The sequence below is a fragment of the Osmerus eperlanus genome, chromosome 22, assembly GCF_963692335.1.
Source record: "Osmerus eperlanus chromosome 22, fOsmEpe2.1, whole genome shotgun sequence".
NCBI classification, from domain to species: domain Eukaryota; kingdom Metazoa; phylum Chordata; class Actinopteri; order Osmeriformes; family Osmeridae; genus Osmerus; species Osmerus eperlanus.
Genome location: NC_085039.1, coordinates 7,867,841 through 7,888,913, shown reverse-complemented (window position 1 = coordinate 7,888,913; position 21,073 = coordinate 7,867,841). Strand labels below are relative to the sequence as shown.

The window sequence follows — 21,073 nt, the reverse complement described above, 5'->3', positions numbered from 1 at the left end:
AACCTTCTGATTAATAGCCCGATTCTCTAACCGCTCAGACATCTGACTACCATTATGGAAGATCCAGAGGGGCTCTGGGCAGATCCAATAGTTTTAAACTTCAACAGAGTACCCGCCTTCAAGGAAGTTAACGCTTGTCAATGGAGCGATCCCAGACCCTCTATACAAATGAAATGGACGAGAGTCTGGTTAGGACCAGGCTAGAGAAATGGTTGAAATGCATGAGAAATACAAGGTGTTGTGTGAGAGCGTGAGAAATGGTTGAAATGCGTGAGTCTCACAGCGAATGCATGAGACTTGAGAGCCCTGCTAATTATATGAAGTTCCAGATAGACAATCAGCATTCTATAAATTTAACATAGGCCTACATATTGTCCATAAGCACCAAAACAGATGAGCCTTGTTAACATTTTGAAGCATCAGTTTAGAATTGGTTAGTTGGTTACGGGTTAGTGAGGTAATTATACATCCGATCTATTTTATTTTAACTAGACTAAACAAACCCTGAGACTACAGTAAGGAAAGGAAGACACACATTAGAATAGCAGTCCATCCTGCAGGGAGGCTTTTAATTCATTCAGTCCGACGTGAGGCCAAGAAGACATTAAAGATTACGTTTAGAACACAGTCGTCCAAATTTATAGATACATTTCTTAATGTAGGATTACATTTATAAACAACAACTAAAGGGATACTGGTCAACAGTGTAAATGAAGTGAAGGTTGTAACACTCAATAGACTGTTAGACAGGGAGGGGCTTCTGAGTAGATAGATGGGGTATGATAACGGTGTCCGGCTTGGTTAATGGTGGGGATCTCACTGGCACCTCCCCATGCTGCTCTGCTGAAGAGTGTCGAGTAGCAGCATCATTATCCTCCCGCCTCCCTGCGAGAGCAGCTTCACTGCTGAAGAGTGTAGGAGTAGGTGAGCGTGCCTCCCTCCTTCAGGAAGCAGTCGTGCTGGTGGGTGCCGCTCTTCACCTGCCTCTGGCAGGTTCCCAGGTGGTCGTCGAACAGCACGTCGCTGTCGTACACCTCCAGCCTCAGGACGTCGTTCTCCACGGTCTTGAAGGAGTTGAACTCCTCCGGCCACCAGGGGTTCTTGTCGTTGTTGCGGACGGAGGTTTTCCCGAGGTTGTCGGGGCCGCAGAACACCTTGACGTAGCCGTCGGTGGTGCCCAGGAGGCCGCTGGGGAGCTTGGTGGCACGCAGGTTGAAGATCTTGATCTGGGCATGGGTAACTGCCAAGAACAGCAGCCCCAGGGCCAGGGTCACACAGGAGGGAGACATGGGTAGCTCTGTGGGTCTGAAGAGGACAACTATGGGATGGAGGGAATGAGAGAGAGAGGAAGAAAGAGAGAGGAAGAGAGAGATACACGTTTAAATTGTTGTCATAGAGAAAACAATTGCACACTGACTGTACTTAGTCTTCAGAAAATTAAGAAGATACTGTTGAAAACAGCCTTTCACATCTTGCATATCAATGGGTCAATATGGATAGAGAGAGAGAGAAGGACGACATCAGCAGAGCACTGACCACTGGGAGAGCAGGTCTGAGCAGGTGAGAAGGTTAAATGAGGACCTGTGTTTGTTACCTTCAGAAGATTAAGTGTACACACACACACACCCCGCAAGGCAATATTAGCACAGCATACGGTGTGTTCTCATTGGTTCAGGCAGATGACCCTGATGTTCAGCAACCTCCAGAACAGGTGGAACTATGTGGAACATTTCTACCTGAAGGTCAAGGTGATAAGGCCAAACAGAGATAGTACAATAAACAGTTCCTAAACTCTGTGGGAAAATGTTGTTTTTAAGCAGCTGTGTAACCGCTTCTGCTGCCAACTCAAATCATATAGTTCATCCAAAGAATAGAGCAAGAATATCTTTTCACACCCAGTCTGGGTGTGGAATGTCTTCCACATCCACAACCCCTAGGGATGCAGGTATACAACAGGATTCAGGTGAACTCTGTTAATGTTGGTAGTGAATATCAGATTCAATAGAGAAAACATTAAATTTATCATACAAAAATCTTATTTTAATCTCAAGGCAATACCATTTGAAATGATTACCTGAACTTGAATTATGGGATTTGGAATGAGTGGAATTGAGACAGAGTTACCCAGAACACACTAATGAATGTTTTGCATGAATACCAATACATTTTAACAGACACTTTACAAAAATGAGAAAGAGACTATGGAATATTTGTAATATATCCTGATGTTCTCTCAGGGATTGGCATCTGAATTCTGGCCAATTATGTAAGATTGATTTGCAAAATCAATTAACAATGATTTACTTTTCATGTGACACATTTAATAAAAAATGCATTTGACTGGGCACTAATGCCAGAGGCTACAGCACAAGACAAACTGAGTGAAACATGTGAGAGAGACAGAGTGTGTTAATAATGAAAAGGAACAAGGTTTTGAAAGGAGCGTGAACTCACCTGTACTCAGTCACCTAAAGTATCAGCAAACACCGTTATGTCACCGTCACCTGTCCCCTCTTATAAAGGACCACACAATCCCCTCACACCCCCACTCTCTCCAGAACACTCTCCCCACCTGTCCTTTCCAAGGTCACCTGAGTTATTTTTTACATTTACATTTACGTTTATACAATGTAAAGTAAGGTTGTCTAAGATTGTACAAACCCATTTTTTCCTAGGTGTTTAATGTATGGATTGGTATGGTTTAATATGAGATGGATAGATTTTTACTTCTTTAAATGTTTTTTTTTATACCTACGTTTTTACAATTTGCTTTCCATGTCACAAGAATTTAATATCTCAGAATGACCTGTTTTACTAGCCTGGCTCTGCCCTCCTATGTACTTCCGCAAAAAAATGTACGAGAGTCTGGTTAGGACCAGGCTAGGGCAGGTGCCCTTTGATCAATAATTCCCATGGGGTCTAAGCTCCAAACACTTGTAGTACATTTATCATTCTGTAAATAAACATCATTTTACTCATCCCAATGGTCTCTCCTGATTGAAATAAGATTTGTAGGCCTACTGAGAGTTCGATGCATAGAACTTTATAGCTTGGCAACCGTCACCTGTCAGAGACTGTTATCTTGACCTGCCATCACTAGCTTTTTACTATTTACATCACGGATGTCCTGACAACAAATCGCCACAGGCAAAATATTGTATGACAACATTATGCATGTTCGAAGATGTTTCTCCAATATTGTAGAAAATCTGTAAGTCAACACATCTAATGTCAGTGTAAAGTCAATAACACACTCTTAGTGTAGATAAGAGGAATGGATGTGCGTCACTACTCATGTCCACTTACACCCTCTTTGAAATTGTTACAGTGTTACAGTAGGCTATAAGTCAAACACTATTATGGTTATCTGACTCCCCACCAGGGGAGTCAGATGGCTGAGTGGTGAGGGAGTCGGGCTAGTAATCTGAAGGTTGCCAGTTCGATTCCCGGCCGTGCCAAATGACGTTGTGTCCTTGGGCAAGGCACTTCACCCTACTTGCTTCGGGGGGAATGTCCCTGTACTTACTGTAAGTCGCTCTGGATAAGAGCGTCTGCTAAATGACTAAATGTAAATGAATTAAATTACACGACCATTTCACGGATATCTAGACTGTATCCAATATAACTAACCAGTTTATATGTCCATAGTCCGAATGCAGGCCTTTACCAACCTAGGCCTAAGTGGTATGCCTATATGGGAGTCGTCCAGTGTTCCCAGTTACCCTAATGTCATTACGCATTTGCTTTTATGTAATACAATATATATTACTTTTTATGTAGCCTAAATTTGACATCCAAACACCATGGCCCTATTCTTATAAATTGTCTAAAATGTTCTAAATGTGACCCATATAGTTAAATCAAACGGAACTCTGGCTGTAACTATTATTGTATTTCTAAACGAGATGTCGTATTGACGAGCGCGTAATAGCACCCCATATCCATTACGGAGTCTTTTACTAATCTATTCAGTCAATCAATGGCTCTTTCTGTGGACATTGTTATCTGCATTGCACTTAGGCCATATTTCTGACCTTCGAATAAGTGTATATAAAAGACGGGATATTTCACAACTAGCACCAAGGCCTTACTTGAACTCAACTGACATCGCTCCAAGCTACCCACAGAAGGCTACCTCTCACCTCTTCCTCCAGGTAAGATCATATTTTCTACCACTTTTGACACTGTAAATAGTCGTTTAAAAGTTTCTATATACAATGTATTTCAATATGAATTAATTATACAATGGAACGAACGTTTTTGACGTCAGTCTAGGCATGGCGATGAAAGGATTGTTGGTGTGCGCACTAGTGGCATCGATAATAGTGGCCGCAGTTTCATCGCCGCCGTCCAAAACGGATATTGACATCAGACGGGCTGAGGGTCTTCGTCAGTTACTGGCGAAGAAAGAGTCAGCAAGGGACACCAGAGGAACTGTGGCTGGACCTGGTCAAGTCACTCAAACTCGCACGACAAGGATGGACAGACTCGCGCATCTCTCCATAGACGACCGCGAGTTAATGTCGAGGCAAATTATGCAGGCAATCTCAGGTATGTGTTGTGAAATGTGCGGGCGTGCATGTGTGTACGAAGAGAAAGACAACGATGGAGAGAGAACGCTGAGCCCGGTGAACGAAATGAAGTTTACCGGTTGTGTTGTTTCTAAACGCAAATTGAATCGTTTTGTTTGCTTCATGTAGGAATGTTGTGTTCGCAGAGATGATGAACTCTGAGTGCATGTCGGGCCGGGACTACCAGGGATGGGTAGATTTCGGACGTCGAAGCGCAGAGTTCTATCGTCGCTGAAATTGGAGGAACCAATAATTTCTTATTTTATGGATATATAGTATCTTCACATTTTGATTATTTGCAACTGTAGCTATGTAGATTACTTTGTGTCTTTTCTCAATTACAAAATAAACATGCATAGCTTCTAACAACTGCAAACCTATTATTTTTTTTAGATTTAAGGTTGTCGATATTCAGCAGAAAAGCCAGTTTGGTCTGTGTGCACTTTGAGCTATTAAAAAGTTCAGATTTAAGCAGGTCAAAATCTGACCAGTCTGGGCACTAAATTGTTAAGAAGAATATCTGAATGGTTCTTTCAAGGTGAGAAAAGACAATACGAATTATGTTACAACTTCTGTCGAAGAACTTCTAAGAATAGAGTTTAACAGACAAGCACAAGCACCTTAGGTCTGATGGAAATACAATGCACATTTTAATCCACAGGTAGTACAATAGATACACACATTCACACACACATATATAGAACAGTGATTATTAAATAGACTTCAGCAGACAATAATCATTTTTCTACATCTCAGATGTAAATTACTGTTGGTGATTATTTTGTCTCTGTACACATTTTCTTCATTTGCTATGATTTTTCCCTTTTTAATATGCAGTATCCTATGCCATGTTTTTGTTGCATTTGATTGTCCAGGCAGCCTAAGAAAAGCCTCATAAAACAATTGGATAATTTGTTTTTTTCAAATTTATCTTTAGTGACACATTTATTTACATAAGGTATCCCCCTCGGCACAATTCTATAACTTTGAGAGAATTCACTTAGAATGCCTAGATCTGAAATATTTTCCTCCCCTTCTATACGGTCCACTATCGAAATGCCATGATAACTTGATTAAAATATTGGTACCAGCAACATTTTATGGGTAAATTCATTACACATCTTATTAATCCCATCTTGTTTGTTGGCTTTGATACAGCATGGAAGACAACCTGAATGCTTTTGAGCGAGGTTTGACTAATACGCACAGTCACAATGATCGACAGCATTTGGATGTAAAGCATTTCACGGTGGCTTGCAGTGAGTGATGAGCGAAGCCATGCCAATGCAGTTCAGTGAGCTACGCGAGTGCAGTGCAAGACTTGAGGATTCAGTGATGAGTGATACAGGTGACGTCACAAATCCTCCTGTACAGCTTCAGTGTATCATGTCGGCCATTTTGAGGCAGATAGTGATTGGAGTGCGAGAACTTTTCACACCGTCAGGTGAATGGTGGTTAGGCTACATGCTTCATTCACTGATAGCAGCTAATAAGCAGAAATACTTTTCTGTGCAGTTTTTCTTTTCTATGAAAGTGACAGACTTAAAAGTAATAGTCAGTTTAAGATTAAGAACAATAGCTTATTTCCCCCTCCCCAAACATCTATTGCTGAAGAGAAAATGATAACATGGAAATTACTTTGCATTTCATGATAACATGACAACACAGGTGAGGGTCTTAAAAGACAAAAAAACTACACGTGCGAGAGAAGCACCATTCCCTTCCATACCATGTAAAAAGACAACCACAAAAAACTGGTATAAAACAACAATCTATGGTGTCGTTGGGATGTTTGTTTATACAGTATATTGCCTGATGATTGACTGATGATCAGGTTACTGTCCTGGGATGATGATGTCACGTCGTCACGGAGACCTACAGTACAGATTTTGAATGAGTCCATAGCAAAAAGAGCACTGTACACTTACGCGACATGAACTAAAATCCGGCTGCGCTGGGTCGCTCGTTTGTCTTGCCACGGTGGACGGAAATCACTCGAAGTGGAAAAGGAGCGGGAAATACTGGCGGAAGGGTCCATCTCATCCTTCAGAGGAGTGCCTGACTGCTTCTCTCTCCTTCCTGCTGGGACCCACCACCCGCTACCCCTCGAGCTGCCACTGTGTGCAAGCCCAGGTTCTGTAGCTTCTCCACTAGGTTGAAGCTGAAAATGGTCTTTCTCCTTTCCTCCTTGAAGGACCGCGCTCCCCCCCTGTCCTCCTCCCTGACAGCGGGGTGTGCCGCGGGGTGTGTGGGCGTCGGGAGGTGGCTGTAGAAGGTGTAGGGGGCGGGCTGGGGGGAGGCGGAGATTCCCTGCTCTTGAAGCAACCTCAGGAGTCCAAGTGAGGGAGGGGTGGAGCAGGAGGCGGGGTGAAAGTTCATACCAAAGTACTGCTGGTGATGGTGATGCTCACTGGAGGAGGAGGAGGAGAAGGGGGAGGGCCGAGTGTTCAGATGCTTACAGTTCCCACAAGAGGACAGGTGGCAAGGGCGAAGGCTGGGGAGAGAACAGAGATGCATCGTCCAATCAGAAACGGCGCTCCTGTGTTGCATGACCAATCAGAAATCTGGACAGCAAGCAGAAACCAATCAACATCCTCCTCCCTTTAACAAATATGTCTCATAAAAGCCTTCATTCAACAGCAGTATTAGTCATATGAGGTAAGCATCACCAGGGATTTCCCAGAATAAAAGCCTGTGGAAAGGTGTGTTAGAAAATGTTGTCAGAATGCATCAGCCAATGAGAGGGGAGAACCGGGCCATGCAGAGTTGAGAAGGGCCTTGGGTCAGGTGAGACATGATATCATAGGTCAATGAGCCAGTCAAGTCTACATTGTTGCCAGATCCCTTAAGGTTTGTTTATATACCAGAGTGTAACCTAGTATACAATAGCACTGTTAGTCTTGTTCAGGAAGCAGTTTTAAATGGGTACCATTGTAACCAGTGATAGATGATCAAGTTGGAACTCTGAACAGGTTGGAACAAATACAGGTTGTTGTATAGAACAGCATGCCTGAACATGTTCTATCCCACGGTGAGTTTTTATGCATTGTGTGTTTAATTATCTGCAGCATTCACTATCTTTGAAAGGATTTGGGTACAACTTTAATCCAAGATAATCAAACTCTTAATATGCATTAAAGACGTTAACTTCCGTCATTCGCTTCACTCAGTCCCACTACATTGTGTTGGTGCTTGTTAGCATTCCTGTTTTTCAGTAGCAGGTCTGGGGGGAGGGGGTGGAAGGATTTGGGTTAGTGAAGGGCACAGTATGAAATGGTTAAGAAATAGGGGTTAATATGGAAATCTCCATAGTTGGGGGAGGTCTGCTGGATCTTACTTTGCCCGAACGGCGCACTCTAGAGCTGGAGGAAGAGCCTGGACCAGTGCTTCCTACCACTGAGGGGAGAGGACAGAGGAGAGGAGGGAGAGGAGAAAGGGGAGGAGGGAGAGGAGAGGGGGGAGGAGGGAGAGGAGAGGGGGAGGAGGGAGAGGAGAGGGGGGAGGAGGGAAAGGAGGGAAAGGAGAGGGGGGAGGAGGGACAGGAGAGGGGGGAGGAGGGACAGGAGTGGGGGGAGGAGGGAGAGGAGGAGGGGGGAGGAGGGAGAGGAGAAGGGGGAGGAGGGAGAGGAGAGGGGGGAGAAGGGAGAGTAGAGGGGTAGATAGGGTTAAAGGACAAGAAGGCTGGACTACTGTACTCTATGGAGAAACGTTATGGGTTATTGGCCGTCGGACATGGTCACGGCGAATCTGAAATGAATCAAGGTTGACGGCGCTCACATAATCTGGGTTTAAAATGTGCGTTTAGGATGAGTGCGGGCAAAGTGTGTGGTAAAACACAACTAAGACGGCTTCTTGACCAATGAATGGGTGGAAGGATGAATGGATGGGTGGATGAATAGGTGGGATGGATGAATAGGTGGATGGATGGGATAGATAAATAGGTGGGATGGATGAATAGGTGGGATGGATGAATGAATGGGTGGGATGGATAAAAGGGTGGATGGGTGGGATGGATGAATGGGTGGGATGGATAAAAGGGTGGATGGGTGGAATGGATGAATGGGTGGGATGGAGTCTTACCTGGTGGAGAAAGAAGGGATGAGGAGGGGGGGATGAATGTCCTGACAGGTGTTGACGGTGTGGATGGGAGGAGACTGGGGGAGGTTGGGGCCGGATGGGTTGACTGTGGGGAGTGGGAGGTCATGGAAGGAGGATACACTTAACACAACTCCACACACACACACACTAAACCCAAAAAACACCTCACACAGCTACACACAATGGATGATGTGTGGACAAAAGATATCACACAGGATCATAGCAAGCAATACTATCCGATTTCTGGCACTTACCAACTAACACTTACACTCGCAGAAATCGCCAACATAGAAATGGGATAACCAAGATGACTGATTATTGACGCTATTCACGATACAGGGTTGTCGAGGTTTGCCTGGATCCTTACCCAGGGTGCCGCGAGCTGCAGCGAGGCGAGGCCCCTCCTCCTCCTCGTCCTCCTCCAGGTCGTTCAGGCTGTAGACGTGCTGCAGGTCCACCTCCAGCTCCCGGAAGTCTTTGGTGAGGACCCCCGGCCGTGGGTGCAGGATGCCCCCTAGGTTGGGCTTGGCCAACTGCTGCCAGTGGTGGAGCGTCACTGAGCCTGGGGGGGGGGGGGAGAGAGAGAGAAAGAGAGAAAGGGATATCTGAATCTTAGGTTGACTGGTTGTTGACATGCTATGGTTGATGATGACGGTAAATATTTGAGACGAATAAGCTTAATTGGTACTGGTAGAACACTTCAAAGCATGTCGATTAGCGCTGTTGTGTAGCACCCCAACAGAAACGCATGGAAGGAAGTAACATTCAGGGCTGCTCGCTGCTCCCAAATCCATCCTGTCCACACTCACACGGACATACGAACCACGCACACATCGGGGCCTCCCCCGGCTCACCTTCCAGGGGCTTGACGATCTGCAGGCGGTCGGGGAGGTAGGAGCGCGACCCCCCCGAGAGGCCCGACCCGGCCGAGTGCTGCGAGCTGCCGTTGGAGTAGTTGGTGCCGGTCGACCCCGCCGAGCTGGACACCAGGCTGTCGTTGGGCGTGAGGAAGCCGCTGGAGCCCTCGGCCGCGTCCCCGACGACGGCCAGCGCCCGGAGCTTGCGCTCGCGCTCCACCTCGAAGAAGGGCCGCTCGGACGCGTGGCTCTGCTGGCGGGCGGAGAGGCAGCGCAGGGCCGCTTCCAGGTCCGGGCCCCCTGGGGTCCCCGGCTGGCCCAGGGGCTTGGGTCCCCCCACGCTGGAGGCACGGAGGGGGAAAAGGCGGGGAGTGATTATTCGGAGACAGTTACGAGAGCAAGAGAAATACACATGGTCAAACGCGGTTGGTCACGCAGTGTAGCAAGCGGACACGCAAGGACCGGTCCCACACACCTGCTGTCCTCCTGTGCCGGGGCATGGTTGGCCGTGGCAGCCCTGTCCTCCAGGGTGACGCTGGCGCTGTCCGAGCCGTAGTAGCTGGTCCGCGGGGTGCTGGTGCTGCTGGACGACGCCGGGCTGGAGCCGGGGACACCGGGGGACTGGCACCGCGAGCGCAGTCTGGCCTGGTTCACCACCTTGACCGTCTCGAACACGCGGAACGGGTGGTTCCTGGAAAAAAAAGAGGGACGATTAGTGAGGTTTTAATGGAAATATTAACCCCGCTTTATGTTTGGTTTTTGGTGATGGATGCTAGTCAGTGAAATGCAACTTGGGGATTGGTGCGTTTTATTTGATTCTCGTACGTAATTTCTACTCCTGTGGGTGTTATTTTGTGTGCGTCTGTGTTATTTATAGTGTGTGTGTGTGGGGGGGAGGGGTCCTCGTACTTGTACTCAGAGGGGGCGGGGCTGTCCAGTCCTTTCCGGAAGGTGCCCTCGATCTCGGCCGCCAAGGAATCCATGGGGAATACGGCGGCCATGGCGCTGTAGCGCTGCACCGTGCTGTTGGGCAGGCTCTTGTTGCGCTGGTTCTTGATGTCCTCCCTGGCCTCCCGTAGCATGTCCTCACACTCCGAGTGCTTCTCGTGCAGGTCCCGCAACTGCCACCAGAGGGAGACAGAGATGGGTTAAACTTCTGTCGCGAGTCCGAATGGATTTGGGGGCCCGGGGCTTTGTTTTTATCGCTCATAGAAATGCGTCCTTGGTTTCTCCTCTATTGACTGAGAAGATGTGGGATCTGATTTGTAAAGGGGAAGTGAAAGGATGTCCTTCTCTACACTATTACGTCTAAACATAAGTGATTTTCAGAGGAAGGAAGGAAGGAAGGAAGGAAGGAGGAGAGACAGAGAGAGAAGGAAACAAAGGGCCTATTGTATAAACCCACAGTTAAAAGTAGTATATTCCCCATGATGTGGTAAGCTTACACTCGTAATGTGCTAACCAAAAGATATATACATGTTATTACAAATGTAGGAAGCTAAAATGAATAATACGTCTATGCTTGAACCTCATTCCCCTCCTTGCCAAGTTACTAGGTGAAGGGTAGGGTCTCACCTCAGATCTGAGCTGTAACTGGCTGTCCTTGGAGGCGCTCAGGTGCTGGGTTAGCTCTTCGTTCTCTGAGCTGAGCTGAATGGAAAGAGTGGCACGAAGAGGAAATTAAAAAAAGTTCAGAGAGTGTGTGTGCATGCATCTGTGTTTATTTTTATAGATACAATTGTGCTACAGCATAAGTGCCCCTGTAAATGTTTGATGTGCGGACGTTTTTTGGTGCCACTTCCGTGAGGGCACAACTATTGTGTAACTTTTAATTGCATCGGGTAAATATTTCATTTCATGATATAAATGCCTGGTGGGCTGATGTGTGCATGTGTACTAAATTAGAGCGTGTTCGTGTGTCTACGCGAGCGCACGTATATGCAAAACCACGGCCAGATTAGTACCCCAAAGGGCGCCTGGGCACTGAAGCTCATGTGCCCCCCCCCCCTCCCTCAAAATATTTTATTCTGATTGGATAATTATCAAGATCAAGGGGCCAAGCAAGCCTTGTGTAGACTGTCTTTATATACCCAAAAAATTGTACTGTATGGTACTGGTGTGTATCTGCATATGCGTGTCAACAAATAAGCATCTGTATGTGTCTTTATATTAGAGCGTGTGTGTATGTGTGCATGGTGTATGCGTGTATTTGTATGTGTAGGTGTGTGTTTTGAATGTGTAGGTGTGTGTGTGTGTGTGTATGTAGGTGTGTGTGTCTCACCCCTTTGCAGCGGGCCTGCAGGTCGACGATCTGGGCCAGCAGGCAGCTGATCTCCTCCTGCTGTCTCAGAGTGTCCTCCACCTTCCTGGCCAGCTCGTCTGACAGGTCCGCCACCCGCTTGTTCACCGAGGCTGGACCGGAGCCAGGGATGGATGGAGGGAACAGGAAAGGCCAAAGAGGGGGACCGTCAAGAAGGGAGAATTAGTCCCGTCGAGGCCCACTTGGAACACGACGCGCTCTCATATTTCAAATGAATTTCTCCTCTCTCAGGATGACGATGCACACTCACAGAGCTCCTCCACACACACCATCATCAGCTCCTGCTCCTGCTCCTCGTAGTTGGTGGTCTCCGACGTCAGCTCGTTGGCCTGTGAAGAAACATCGTTAGCGTTAGCTCAACCCAGCTAGCATTTAGCGACTTTCCCCATTCGCGTCCTTGCATTGGGCACTTGGCACGGGGGACCGGTGTGGTTTAGCGCACCTCTGAGCGTAGTTTGTGGTTCTCTTCCTCCAGGCCCTTGAGTTTATGTTGCAGGAAGTCGTAGTGGACGTAGTTCGTGAGCGAGTTGGACGACTCGTTCCTTTGCATTCTGAAATGGGTTGACGGGTTGAGAAGACAAGTTAGCACACCGTGTTAGCATACCTTAGAAAATGAATAATCCGTGTGAACTGTTCGATCTGCATGCGTATTTGTATGCATAGATGCACGTGGGGGTGGGTGTTTGTGTGTGTGTACTCACGGCAAGCGGGATTCCGAAGTGCAGTCGATCTCCTCAGTGCTGGCGTAGAGGTGGAGAAGGTCGTCTCTCATCGAGAGCTCATGACGTAGCTGTGCTATCTGGGAGCACGAGGAAGTAGAAACAAGATCAGATGAACCAAGAAGACTACAAACACAGGTGTGCTTTCACACAGGGTTACAGTGCCATGTCATTGTAACTAGGTTCTACCTCTTCCTTTGCGATCTCCATCTGTTCGTCCAACAGCTCGTTCCGCGCCGTCAGGTCCCTGTTCTTCTTCAACAGGGATTGGCCGATGCGGGCTGCCAACTCGAGGTCCCGCTCTTTCTGCAAGGTGATGATTGGTTGATTTGAACATTCCAGAAGTATCATTTAAACTTGATTTGTATGTGCGGTTTACAATAGAAAACATTGAAGTCTTCTTTTAAGAAACGTACAATCTAGTGTTCATAGTGGTTGACCTCTATGAGTGTTAATCTGTCAGAAAAAATGGCCGCCACTTTGGCATTAAGATAATATTGCAATGTTTATCCGGTTAAAGCATTAGTGTTAGTGGTAACCCCAATGTTGATCAGCGATGGTCAGTTTGTGGCGTCACAGTAATCTCCCCCCCCCCCATGATCCCCTTCTTCCGGGCCGCTTACCTCTTCGAGGAGGTGGGTGACGGCCTCGATGTCATGATAGGTCTTAGTGACCTGGCCCACTCGTTCTGAACACAACACTGTAGTTGGTGGGGGGAGGGAGGGTGGGAGGGAGAAAAAAGCCAGAAGGAGCAGAGGGAGTATGAGAGGAGAGAAAGGACAAGAGAGAGAGAGAGAGATAAAGACACATGGTCAGAACGATAGGCGCATCAACGCTATCCAATTCTCGCGATCGTGTGTACCGTGTCGCACAGTGCTCTCCTGTGCTGTGAGCTGGCTTTGCGTTCACAGGCGTTTACGGCACAGAGATATGGAAGGAAGATGTGTTCCCCATGTTTTCAAGGACATTCTGCACCAGATGGATGTTTTTAAAAGAAAGAGAATTGATCTCACAACCAGTGCAGGTGAAAAAAACAAAACAAATACCAACGAAAACAACGTGCACTGCACTTGTTTCTCTCCGGGTCTTAAAAAGGTGTCCGATGACTTGCCTCTCCCCACCTGCCTCCTCCCCCCTCCCCACGTCTCCATGCCCCGCCCGGTCCAGTCCAGGCGACCAGACAGCGACACTTCAGTCGGTCGGTCACCTAGAGAGACCTGAGCTTCTTATCCTGATCGTCACGTGGAGGTTAAACCCCATTGAGCGCCTCTTTCCACGTCCACCTCAGGTATAAATACACCACAATGGGGGAGCTGCAGCAGCAGAACTGACCAGAGACCAGCACATTCTAGAAGGATCTCTCTCTCTCTACCTGCCTCGGTTACATTCATAGGTCAGCGTAGAGGAGCTGGGCAAGTGCTGACCTGGGATCTGTTTTTCCCCGTAAGATCTGGGAGGATATCTATGTGGGCGATTAAGGCTGCAGGGTGTAGCCATGGCACTTTGTTTACATGTTGTGATCTGGTTTGTGTATGGATGGTGGGAAGGCAATTAAAGTAGAGCAGGATTGAGCTTGATCAGTTAAGGTATTGTTTTTTCCTAGTATACCCTAAAACCAAATTACAAATAACAGACCCAAGGCAGTTTTCATTAGAGCAGAAGGTAAATAAAATCCTTGTAAATCGAAAATATCCAAGAACCACTTTCATGCAATGCAAAAAGGTCCGGACCAAACATTGGTCAACACCAGGCCATCCAGGTCTGAACTTGACATGGCTTAAATGGTGTTTTATAATACGAATGTGTGCCACATTATCATGTCCCCAAACAGGCACATACATAAACACAACATTAAAATCAACCTTTTACACCTATGTGAACACCTGCCACCCAATCTCCCTTGACAGGCCTTGACAGCCTAGCCAGAGCACTTAGGAGATGAGCAGTTACTGTATGTCAATGTAACTAGATAGAGGGTCTGTGTTTCTCCTCAGAACATGATGTCTGGGGCAACCAACCTTATCTAATCACTTAATGGAATGAATCCATGAAAACTGCCATCTTTTAGATCTACTGTGCTGCACAATGAGTCCACAGTAATGTATCCTCTGCACTCTAGATTGTGTCCTCTTATCTAGAGGTGATTGAGGGTCTGCACTGCAGAGATGGAGAGGGATTTGGATCAACAAACCGCTCAGGTAAATATAGCTTCCTTAAACACGGCTGTGTTTCTATCTGGGATGAGCTTCGATCAGCCAGTCATACATGGCTCAAGTCCTACAACACACAGCCATCTGGTGTGACAATGAAAGTAGCTTTGTCCATTGAACAAAAGCTAACTAATGATAGAAGTTCCCACTGAGTGGCTAACTGGCTAAACATAGTCTTTTCAAGATAACGTCATTCATTGAACAAAAGCTAACCGGCTAATTGTTAATTTCAACAAATCCAATTGTGCCATTAGCTGTTCGCTGACAAAGAATGGTCTGGCTAAATCCTGATGTAACATTTTCAGTCACGTAACCCTTCCAGGGAGTTAAAGATTCGGCACACTGAGAAGTTATTTTAGTATAATTTAGACATTCGTTTTCTTTGATATGTTTTAAGGTCCAAAAACAACTGGAAAAACGAGGTAGAATTGGATTAACTGGCCCTTTAAGACCCAGTCCGCAATATAACAGAACTTCCTGGCAAACGTCCTGATTACCCCACATCTATCTCTATGACCTGGCCGATGTTAACTGAAACAGATGAGGGAGTGTTGAGTTATGGTGGCGTCAGGTTCAGGTTCATACCAGCTACAGAGCACTCGTGGCCAAAAACCTAAACAAGTGCCACCCTGTGCATCCTGGACTAGAACAGGTACAGGAAGTCGTTAAGGACGTGTGAGGCCACATGAAGCAGGTTAGAGGTCCTGAAAACTCTCTCAATCAACAGATTCCCCCTCCCCCTCACCCCCCACCCCACCCCACCCCCGGATCAAGTATTGATAAGGGGCTCGTGTATTGGCTGTGACCCGACAGGCTTGACACCGAGAGGGATACTGAGTCCAGAAGTGCTTCGTCCCTCTGGAGCGGCTGGCCTACCCATACAGTGGTCTGAGATGCGTCTCGTGTGTATGGGCGCGTGTTCCTCGCAGGCTGGAGGCACAGCAACAGTTCTCCCTAAGCCCCATGCAGTGACTGCGCACCTCGAAACTAGGAGGCAGGACGTAATGTCTGCAAATAGTCCAATCCAAAACGGAGGATCTGTGATTTTTGTTAATTAAACGGGTCATCGCGACAGCACACTGACTTCACGTAGCCATCATCAATATCCTCCAAGTGCGCATAACTGACGCCTGACCAAGATAACTGACCACAGTTATTGGATATAATCTCACCAGGCTGCAAGGGTCAGTCTATTATCCAGCCAGACGGCACAATCAAAATCCCTTTTGCGTGCCTGAAGTAGGAGATTATATCCAAGTCATTGAGCCCCATGGCCGAAACAGCTGTATTGTGTTTATGAAATGATTGTTTTCATTTTTTTTCTTTCAGCAATTTATATGGGCTGTTGGGTAACAGGGGTCTGGAGAGGGCAGAGATTTTTCTAGAACATCGCTACGTTGAATCTGGGCCAGAGTCGCAGTGTGCCGATGACAGAAGGTGCCGGTCTGCCAGCTCATTCAGACCAAGAGGTCTGAGAGATGCCACAAACGAAAAGAACAAAGAAAAAAGGATTCGGCCACTTCAATCCTAGATAAAATTAAAAAAATTGACACATGCCCTTTCCATCCTAAAGGTAATTGTGAAATAGTGCATGATTCATTTTCCCCTATTCCATTTTGTGGCATGTGCCGGGTTTAAATACAAAACATAAACGCACATTTATCTCTAGAGTGGATTTCTGTCATAAATGTCCTCTGTGGCTAATTAGATTACAGTGTGGGGGAGAGATTAACATCTAGGGCATCTAGGGCACCCTGATTGATACACCTGTCTCACATGCCCCTCAGAACCAAAACTATCTTATTAAATCGAGAGAGGGAGAGTGTGTGTGCAACTGTGTGTGCGTGTGTGTGTGTGTGGGGGGGGCTCAATTCAATTATTGGACTGAATTTGACCAAGTAAACTACTTTGATCCTGCAAAATGTCAATTTAACAGAGACAATTCTGCATAGCGCTAGTGCATTTGACCTTCAGTTGAGTTCAGTACGAATACGACTGATATCCCAGCCAGTCAGCCCACTGAAACCCAAAGTCAATGACAATCAAAGGCAATGACACTTTGCATCACGACTGCTTTGGAGTGTAGGAACACAGTGACCGTCATTAACGCAGTGAGGGGTAAAATTGCAATTTCAGTACAAATTCAGTTTTTGGGGAGGGCTTGAATTTGACACTGCGTCATGCCTAAACGACAGGGCAGGAAACACACAAACATGTCGGTGGATTCAGAGACAAAGACATTGAAACACAGACACACTGTCAGTCCGTCAACATGTATGAGCTGAGATGCCTGCTATGGATGACATCACTGCATGTTTTTAGTTTGGTTTTTTTCTTCATGCTTCATCACTCATACCATCATGCTTGTGAATAAGCATGGGACCAGAACGTATGCTGAGTGAGTGGTATAACATCAAGGCCAATAGTGAACGATAGGAACCCGGATAAAAGCTCTGGTTTATGCAACCGGTCAAAGTGCCAGGCTTGCAGCTTGACCGTCAATACAAAAAAAAAAGGATTTATTGTTGCAGAACCGGCACCGTGCCATCTCTCATCTCTCCTCCTTTTCACAGTCCGCCGTGCTCACTCGCTTCTCGACCTTTTCCTTTTCTAACGCAGTCTAACCTTTCCATATTTGCTTTCCTCCTTTCCACCAAACACACTCCCCCCTCTTATGTTTCCTCTTGGGGAACCAGCCTTTCTCCCCTCGTCTCTTATCCTCCGTGTCATCCCTCGCACCCTCACCTTGCATCAGCTCCCTGCGCAGCACCTCTGCGTTCTCATTCCGCTCCACCACCACCACCACCTCCTCCTCCTCTTCCTCCCCCTGGCTCGCGCTGCTCTTGTCCTCGTCCTCCTCCGACGCCGAGGAGCTCCACACCTCCATGGCGACCGGACAGAACCCTTCTTCCATCCCTCCGCCCGAGTCCCTTGTTATCCCTCTCTCTCTCCTCTTCGGCTTTGACTCTGCTTGTGTTGTTCCTCCAAGGTCCTCAGCCTCTTATAAGCCCATTCCACCGCAGCTGGGGGGTCTCCGCGAGCGCGTGGACAAAGCGCTGTCTTCTACGCGCGTGTGGCTGTGTGCGTTTGTGAGGGAGTGTCAGCTCCTTAATGGTTAGTCCTTCAGACTAGGAGGTCTGTCTTTCGTCATGCCTGAATGTGTTCACCTGGCCACACTGGACTGTGGGAGAACCAAAGAGGAGGAGGAGGAGGGAGTGTTTGGGGAACACACCCAGCGAGCGCGAGAAGGAAAAGCTGATTCTACTAATAAACGGAAGTATTTTCTACTGACAAAAATGCTGGAATTTTAGTGTTAAACTACTTTGGTTTCGTAAATAGGGTTTAACAGAAGGCTGCCGTGTCCTGCCACCCCCGTTAGGCAGAGTGAGATGGTACGGTCCATCTCTGGTCTGCCGTCTGCCTGCGTGCGTAACATTGGTGCAGACTGAGCCACACCCCCATTTGGAGGGATTTAGATGCAATACAAACACAGGCTGAGATTGATAGTGTGTTGTAGTGCATGCATGCACAACATTATGAGAAAACCATGTGAATTTTCTAATTGGACAGATCCAAAATCCAAACAAATCTGTGTATTATTTGACTTCCAATACGTGTGTGTATGTGTTTTGTTTGTGTGTGTGTATAGTATAAGTTTCTCTCTTCTCATTCATATTGTAGATGTCTGGCTCTTTCAGTTCAGTTCTCCAACATACTTCCATACAGGCACCATCCCTTAGGAGCACAAAAATTGCTATACAGACACCAATGCAATAAATTATTCAATTAGGCGCCACCGAGCAACTGGACCGGAATTCTTTACATGTCACCAATATGTTGAGGACAAATCCAGACCAAACTCAGAATAGACATACACTTTCAGATCATTTTCCAAAAAGCTCAAATGTACATTGTTTTGACATGGGAGGCGCCCTGATAGAATCAGTGCCAATTCACTTCTGAGATCATTGAGAACCAAAAGAGAACTAAAGTCCGCTCTCCTATCTAGCCTTCATCATCATCATCTTCCCCAGCACTCCCAGAGCCATCCTAGTTGCTACCCAGCATCACAATCAAATATTAACTTCCCCCCCATGAAATATTCAGGTTGCTTCTGTCAGGTCAGGCACCGCACGCAAGGGGTGACCGTGGCCCAACTTTCACCATCACTCTTTACCCTCCTCTCCTCCTCTCCCCTTTTCTCTTTCGGCATCCCCTCATCCGGTTTCCTACCAGTTCTCCTGCTAGGAACAAGGGGTTGTGTAACTTCAGGACAATGCATCGAGCCAGCTACGTCAGACCTCAAACAGATGTGCTGCCCTAAAAATACCTGTTTGATACAATAGGATTTGAATTCCGTCTCCTCATGCTAATAGGTTAATTTGGTTAGGAAGTATCTGGTTGTCGGTACAAGAAGGCATTCTGAGCTTCACCCATTCAACACAACAATGAGGCCAAGCAGGTTCAGACCTCGGTCTCCTATAAGACATGACTGGCTGGGAACTAGGTTTAGCTTCGTGGCACCTTGGTAGAGTTGTCTGGATCACAAGCGAGAGACCTGATCATGTTTGACATGTCACATACTGTAGGACGTGCCAAACCGTATGGACTGTCCTAACTTGTGTTAGGAAGATGGGAATATAGATCAAGTCCCGATTTTTGAACAAGCGTGTTATGGGTAAACTGCCTCAGGCATAGTGCCCTTTGTCTTTTTCAAGCCACAAATACTGGTATCAGGGCATGGTTAATATTGACATGCTGGGCTACTCCTACAGACACTCACCATGAGCTTTGCTTGAGGTGCTGGTCAAATACACAGCGGAGTTATCAGTGTTTAATGTTTGCCCAAGCATTCGATTGAAGGTCGATTGGTTTCCACAGAAAGCCAGACCACGGAAAAACAACAATGCCCTAGTGATATCAGGGCCGCCACGGTGATTCACAAAGGACCACATAAAACTGGTGAAGAGATATGCATTCATCCTTACACAGTACAACAAGTGTGATTAAACACGTAGCGTTTGGGAGTGGTGTACGACAACATGGAGAGGTACCGTATCTAAGTTTATACACAGCGGTGCTATAGCAACAGATTATATATCTGTACATAATGTGTATATATATCCCATAATATTCGTATGCATTACATTTGTTTCGATGGGTTTTTCATTTATTTAATTTGATTACTTGAAAAGAGGACATCCTTGTATCATCCGTCACAGGTAGAAATTGGAAAAGCAGGATGACTGAAGACATTTTACTGCATAAGGGTGAAAAATATGTTCTCTTCATTCCAACAGGTTAAAGAGGAGAACGCAGGAAGAATGCATTGCAAAAGAAGGATGTGGCGGACACTGACAAACGTGTCAGTTCGCTTAGAAACAGACTACCCTCTCTTGTCATTTGCCAAGATCCAAAACGTCAACAGAACAGGACCTTGGCCATGCCGATGTGTCGTCTGGCTCGCTGGCCGAGCAACACTGTCCCTCTGTGTATTAAGCAGCTTGGATGCAGGTTGGGTACAGCCTAGCAAAGCATTAGGCTTGAGTCATACATGCAATCGTATGGGGACCTGGCAATGCACCCCGAAAAAGTAGGGTTCTGGAACATTCCACAGCTTCAGATCCTGCATGGAGGTCAAAGGTTTGGTAGAGAAGTTAATCAGACTAACTCTGGACAAGGAATGTCAAGGTGCTCCAATAGTGTTGGTTCAATGAAGGATGTCCAGTTGGTCTTCACACTAATTGGATGATTAACTGTGAATGGTTAGAGGTTGCCACCACATCCCAATGATGTCCATCCTACGACTTCCACTTTGTCTGGGTCAATCAGATCTCATGTGTATCCAAAAAGAACGGATGCCACTTTAACATGATCTCTGATGACGTTATACAGTCAACAAAGGCTAACTGATCAGTAGCCCGTCCCTGGTGATAAATGTACAGCTGACAAATGTATTTGAAGTGGCTAAGCTTCCGCAAGTTGATCATAGACTTATAGAGTTATAGTTGATCGTATAATACGACTTCCGAGCAAAATGTGGTTCAGATATCGAATACCAATCGACTCAGAAGAAAGAGTTGCACAGCGAATGAACTGACACGCTGACACCGTGGTCGACCAAAACCCAGTTCCATCCCTACGTCAATTTTAGGGAGCATCTCCTCTTTTTTGAAACGACATCTCGAAGTGAGAGGAATTCTCACACTGGCACCAGCAGCCAAAGACAAACCCTGTTTGGTCTTAGAGAAGACAACCGGACACCTGTGGGTCTAGACTGGGCAGCGCCAAAACAAAC

General features: G+C 46.6%; 2 protein-coding genes and 1 long non-coding RNA gene across 7 annotated transcripts; 1 reads left to right on the top strand and 2 right to left on the bottom strand.

Moving 5' to 3' along the window:
• Positions 1-542: 542 nt before the first annotated feature.
• Positions 543-1,570, bottom strand: LOC134008689 (perforin-1-like). Its single transcript, XM_062448191.1, has 2 exons — positions 1,537-1,570; positions 543-1,318 (listed from the first exon to the last, which is right to left on the bottom strand). The coding sequence occupies exon 2, from the start codon at positions 1,287-1,289 to the stop codon at positions 900-902; it is 390 nt and encodes a 129-aa protein (XP_062304175.1). The 5' UTR covers positions 1,290-1,318; positions 1,537-1,570; the 3' UTR covers positions 543-899.
• A 2,847-nt stretch (positions 1,571-4,417) lies between these two features.
• LOC134008581 (uncharacterized) lies at positions 4,418-6,112 on the top strand. The gene is made up of 2 exons (XR_009928154.1): positions 4,418-4,551; positions 4,701-6,112. It is a non-coding gene; the product is annotated as an uncharacterized LOC134008581 (long non-coding RNA).
• Positions 5,198-17,937, bottom strand: hap1 (huntingtin associated protein 1). 5 transcript variants are annotated; one of them, XR_009928151.1, is made up of 15 exons: positions 17,521-17,937; positions 13,189-13,265; positions 12,755-12,871; positions 12,548-12,645; positions 12,289-12,397; positions 12,097-12,175; positions 11,808-11,938; positions 11,102-11,176; positions 10,436-10,647; positions 10,002-10,217; positions 9,524-9,867; positions 9,037-9,231; positions 8,652-8,754; positions 6,271-7,065; positions 5,198-6,208 (listed from the first exon to the last, which is right to left on the bottom strand). XR_009928151.1 is itself a non-coding variant. In XM_062448006.1 (15 exons), the coding sequence occupies exons 1-14, from the start codon at positions 17,687-17,689 to the stop codon at positions 7,928-7,930; spliced, it is 1,965 nt and encodes a 654-aa protein (XP_062303990.1). In that variant the 5' UTR covers positions 17,690-17,937; the 3' UTR covers positions 6,926-7,065; positions 7,909-7,927. The 5 variants fall into 5 exon arrangements, 4 of the variants coding, with proteins under 4 accessions (XP_062303989.1, XP_062303992.1, XP_062303991.1 ...); XM_062448006.1 differs by lacking the exon at positions 5,198-6,208 and adding an exon at positions 7,909-7,967 and having other exon boundaries at positions 6,926-7,065; XM_062448005.1 differs by having other exon boundaries at positions 5,198-7,065.
• Positions 17,938-21,073: the final 3,136 nt, after the last annotated feature.